A 5,000-nucleotide genomic window follows, 5' to 3' on the forward strand; every position below is an offset into this window, starting at 1 on the left:
AACTTACCTGATCAAACGTTACAATGGAACAAAAACCTGGACCTTGGTTCAGACTTTCAGGTGTGAGAGCGCCCTGAATAACAAAGTTAAAGAGGTTTCCTTTAATACAGACCGAAGAGGTGTCTTTTCATCCAGTTAGCTCTCCAGATGAACGGACATGTGGTCTACGTGTCTGACTCAGAAACTCTGTTTTAAAGGAGAGCTGGCAGAAAGCTGCAGGTGAGGACCGGGCCGCCTGTGAAGCCGACTTCAGTCACACTTCAGTCACCTGAACTCTGCAGCAGGCTGCAGGCCCAACGGTAGCAGCCAATCACACGCTCCGCTCTCTGAAGCACAGCCAATCAAACGGCTCCCCTGCAGTCCTCCTGACCCTCTGATCTGCACCTCATTCATGTCGGAGGTCTGTTTGTAGCTCGCTTTCATATTTAATTATTTATATCTGAGTCTCCACACCAGAGTCCATGGAATACTTTCACCCTGGACTCTCTGTCTCCATGTGTGTGTGTGTGTGTGTGTGTGTGTGTGTGTGTCTGATGGAACAACAATCTGTGAAACTGGTCCAGTATTAAACCAGAACCGGGCTGTAATGTAACCCTACAGGACTAATGTTCAGCAGCAGTTAGAGTCCACTAAAAGTTCTGTTGTTGCTGCTGACAGACTCAGATTATTATTCTAAGTGTCTGACAACATTATGGGATGGATCCCTACAGAGATAGACCTTTTAGTTAAAGAGTAAGATCCTTTTAGTTTAACATGAAACAGCCCCGAAATCACCATCACCAAACTCACCAGACTCCATGTAAATAATCAGGACTTTTAAGCGTATTATAGAGCCAGCATATCTCCACCAGACTCCATGTAAATAATCAGGACTTTTAGCGTTTATAGAGCCAGCATATCTCCACCAGACTCCATGTAAATAATCAGGACTTTTAGCGTTATAGAGCCAGCATATCTCCACCAGACTCCATGTAAATAATCAGGACTTTTAGCGTGTATGAGTCAGCATATCTCCACCAGACTCCATGTAAATAATCAGGACTTTTAGCGTGTATAGAGCCAGCATATCTCCACCAGACTCCATGTAAATAATCAGGACTTTTAGCGTGTATAGAGCCAGCATATCTCCACCAGACTCCATGTAAATAATCAGGACTTTTAGCGTGTATAGAGCCAGCATATCTCCACCAGACTCCATGTAAATAATCAGGACTTTTAGCGTGTATAGAGCCAGCATATCTCCACCAGACTCCATGTAAATAATCAGGACTTTTAGCGTGTATAGAGTCAGCATATCTCCACCAGACTCCATGTAAATAATCAGGACTTTTAGCGTGTATAGAGCCAGCATATCTCCACCAGACTCCATGTAAATAATCAGGACTTTTAGCGTGTATAGAGCCAGCATATCTCCACCAGACTCCATGTAAATAATCAGGACTTTTAGCGTGTATAGAGCCAGCATATCTCCACCAGACTCCATGTAAATAATCAGGACTTTTAGCATGTATAGAGCCAGCATATCTCCACCAGACTCCATGTAAATAATCAGGACTTTTATCATCGTAAAACACACTTCATTCAAAGTGGACAGAAACTAAATAAAACTATTAAAAGCCATCTTGGTTCATCTTTCCACTGTTCCAACAATCACCACTCTGGTTTGGTTGAAATAAACCCTTAATTCACCCATTTACATGTGGAGATATGCTGGCTCTATACACGCTAAAAGTCCTGATTATTTACATGGAGTCTGGTGGAGATATGCTGGCTCTATACACACTAAAAGTCCTGATTATTTACATGGAGTCTGGTGGACATATGCGGCTCTATACACGCTAAAAGTCCTTATTATTTACATGGAGTCTGGTGGAGATATGCTGGCTCTATACACGCTAAAAGTCCTGATTATTTACATGGAGTCTGGTGGAGATATGCTGGCTCTATACACGCTTAAAAGTCCTGATTATTTACATGGAGTCTGGTGGAGATATGCTGGCTCTATACACGCTAAAAAGTCCTGATTATTTACATGGAGTCTGGTGGAGATATGCTGGCTCTATACATGCTAAAAGTCCTGATTATTTACATGGAGTCTGGTGGAGATATGCTGGCTCTATACCCCTTAAAAGTCCTGATTATTTACATGGAGTCTGGTGGAGATATGCTGGCTCTATATACTCTAAAAGTCCTGATTATTTACATGGAGTCTGGTGGAGATATGCTGGCTCTATATACGCTAAAAGTCCTGATTATTTACATGGAGTCTGGTGGAGATATGCTGGCTCTATATACTCTAAAAGTCCTGATTATTTACATGGAGTCTGGTGGAGATATGCTGGCTCTATACATGCTAAAAGTCCTGATTATTTACATGGAGTCTGGTGGAGATATGCTGGCTCTATACACGCTAAAAGTCCTGATTATTTACATGGAGTCTGGTGGAGATATGCTGGCTCTATACACACTAAAAGTCCTGATTATTTACATGGAGTCTGGTGGAGATATGCTGGCTCTATACACGCTAAAAGTCCTGATTATTTACATGGAGTCTGGTGGAGATATGCTGGCTCTATACACGCTAAAAGTCCTGATTATTTACATGGAGTCTGGTGGAGATATGCGGCTCTATACACACTAAAAGTCCTGATTATTTACATGGAGTCTGGTGGAGATATGCTGGCTCTATACACGCTAAAAGTCCTGATTATTTACATGGAGTCTGGTGGAGATATGCTGGCTCTATACACGCTAAAAGTCCTGATTATTTACATGGAGTCTGGTGGAGTTTGGTGATGTGATTATCCAAATAGTTGGGGACTAATTTACGAGTTGACAAATAATAGATTCATGTTTGCAGCTCTGGTGTTACTTAAAGAGATAAAAAGATGATTCCAGTTAATTACAGTCTCCTTCAGTTAGCAGCGTTAGCATGGAGCTAACAGCAGTTATGTGATGAATTATTTGTGTAACGAGGAGACGACACGCTGCGGTAATGAAGTCATGAGCTAATTATGGCAGAGAGAAGAAGAAGTAGTGCGTCCCACGGGGGCGGGGGGGAAGTGATGTTTGTGATGGTCTTTGATCCGAACCCAGAGGGACCGGGACCACCCCCCCCCGCAGTGCGCTGCTCTGTTTCTCAAGGTTCACATGCTGGGGAATCTTTAAAAAGGTTCAATATTTGCATGGAGTTCTGTGAGAACAAGATGGCTTCTGTTCTGCTAGCATCTCCTCCCTCCTACTGATAGTAACATGTAACAGGGCGGGGCCCAACTACCTGCCTACAGGAGGGAGGGCCTGGTCCCTGGTCCCTGATCCCTGGTCCCTGATCCCTGGTCCCTGATCCCTGGTCCCAGGTCCCTGGTCCCTGATCCCAGGTCCCTGATGCCTGGTCCCTGATCCCAGGTCCCTGGTCCCTGGTCCCTGATGCCTGGTCCCAGGTCCCTGATCCCAGATCCCAGGTCCCTGGTCCCTGGTCCCTGATGCCTGGTCCCTGGTCCCAGGTCCCTGATCCCAGGTCCCTGGTCCCATACTCTAACTGCTGAATATCTGCTCACACTAAACATACAATACACTAGGAGAGTGTGTGTGTGTGTGTATGTGTGTGTCTGTATCTGTGTGTGTGTGTCTGTGTGTGTGTGTGTGTGTGTCTCGTGCAGTCTGTGTGTGTGTGTCTGTGTGTGTCTCTAAGGTCTGTCTGTGTGTCTGTGTGTCTCTGTGTGTGTCTGTGTGTGTGTGTCTGTGTGTGTGTGTGTCTGTGTGTCTGTGTGTCTCTTGTGTGTGTCTGTGTGTGTCTCATGCAGGTTCTGTGTTCTGTGTGTGTCTCGTGTGTCTGTGTCTGTGTGTGTCTCTGTGTCTGTGTGTGTCTCTGTGTGTGTGTGTGTCTCTGTGTGTGTGTCTGTGTGTGTGTGTCTCTGTGTGTGTCTCTCTGCGTGTGTGTGTCTGTGTGTGTGTCTCTGAGTGTCTGTGTGTGTGCGGTCTGTCTGTGTGTGTGTGTCTGTGTGTGTGTGTGTGTGTCTCTGTGTGTGTCTCGTGTGTGTGTCTGTGTGTGTGTCTCTGCGTGTGTCTGTGTGTGTGCGTCTGTCTGTGTGTGTGTGTGTCTGTGTGTGTGTCTGTGTGTGCGCCTGTCTGTGTGTGTGTGTCTCTGCGTGTGTCTGTATGTGTGTCTCTGTGTGTGTCTGTGTGTGTGTCCCTCGTGTGTCTGTATGTGTGTCTCTGTGTGTGTCTGTGTGTGTGTCTCCGGTGTCTGTATGTGTGTCTCTGTGTGTGTCTGTGTGTGTTGTCTGCGTGTCTGTGTGTGTGTCTCTGTGTGTGTCTGTGTGTGTGTCTCTCAGGGTTCTGTATGTGTGTCTCTGTGTGTGTCTGTGTGTGTGTCTCATGCTGTCTGTGTGTGTGTCTCTGCGTGTCTCTGTGCGTCTGTGTGTGTGTCTCTGCATTGTGTGTATATAGGTGCATAATATCACACATTCTGTGTGATATTATGGGCTGTAAAGTGTAATCTGATTACATTCTGTGTGATATTATGGGCTGTAAGGTGTAATCTGATTACATTCTGTGTGATATTATGGGCTGTGAGGTGTAATCTGATTACATTCTGTGTGATATTATGGGCTGTGAGGTGTAATCTGATTACTTTCTGTGTGATATTATGGCTGTAATCTGATTACTCACATGGCGACTCCGAAGAACTCGTGTTTGGCGGTGGAGACGACCACGTCGGCGTCACACAGCACCCGCAGGAAGTCCTCTCTGCTGGACAGGAAGCCGAAGTTCAGGATGTGTTGCTCCAACACGCGCCGCGCCTCCCCGAAGACCTCTACGCACAGGTAGCTTCAGTTAGCTTCAGTTAGCTTCTGTTAGCATCACTATAGTTAGCTTTAGTTAGCTTCTGTTAGCATCACTATAGTTAGCTTTAGTTAGCTTCAGTTAGCTTCGGTTAGCATCAGTATAGTTAGCTTCAGTTAGCTTCTGTTAGCATCAGTATAGTTAGCTTCAGTTAG

At 45.4% G+C, this 5,000-nt stretch overlaps 1 protein-coding gene across 1 annotated transcript in view; it reads right to left on the minus strand.

Moving 5' to 3' along the window:
- Positions 1-5,000, minus strand: part of LOC120572588 (glycosyltransferase-like domain-containing protein 1) — a 21,619-nt gene that overhangs the window by 111 nt on the left and 16,508 nt on the right. Inside the window, exons 5-6 of the mRNA XM_039821910.1 lie at positions 4,672-4,816; positions 1-73 (exon numbers count right to left, since the gene is read on the minus strand). The exon at positions 1-73 is cut by the window's left edge and continues 111 nt beyond it. Of these exons, the coding sequence (XP_039677844.1) occupies positions 49-73; positions 4,672-4,816 (170 nt within the window). The 3' untranslated portion in view covers positions 1-48. The remainder of the gene's footprint in view (positions 74-4,671; positions 4,817-5,000) is intronic.

Source organism: Perca fluviatilis, chromosome 14, assembly GCF_010015445.1.
Source record: "Perca fluviatilis chromosome 14, GENO_Pfluv_1.0, whole genome shotgun sequence".
NCBI lineage: Eukaryota > Metazoa > Chordata > Actinopteri > Perciformes > Percidae > Perca > Perca fluviatilis.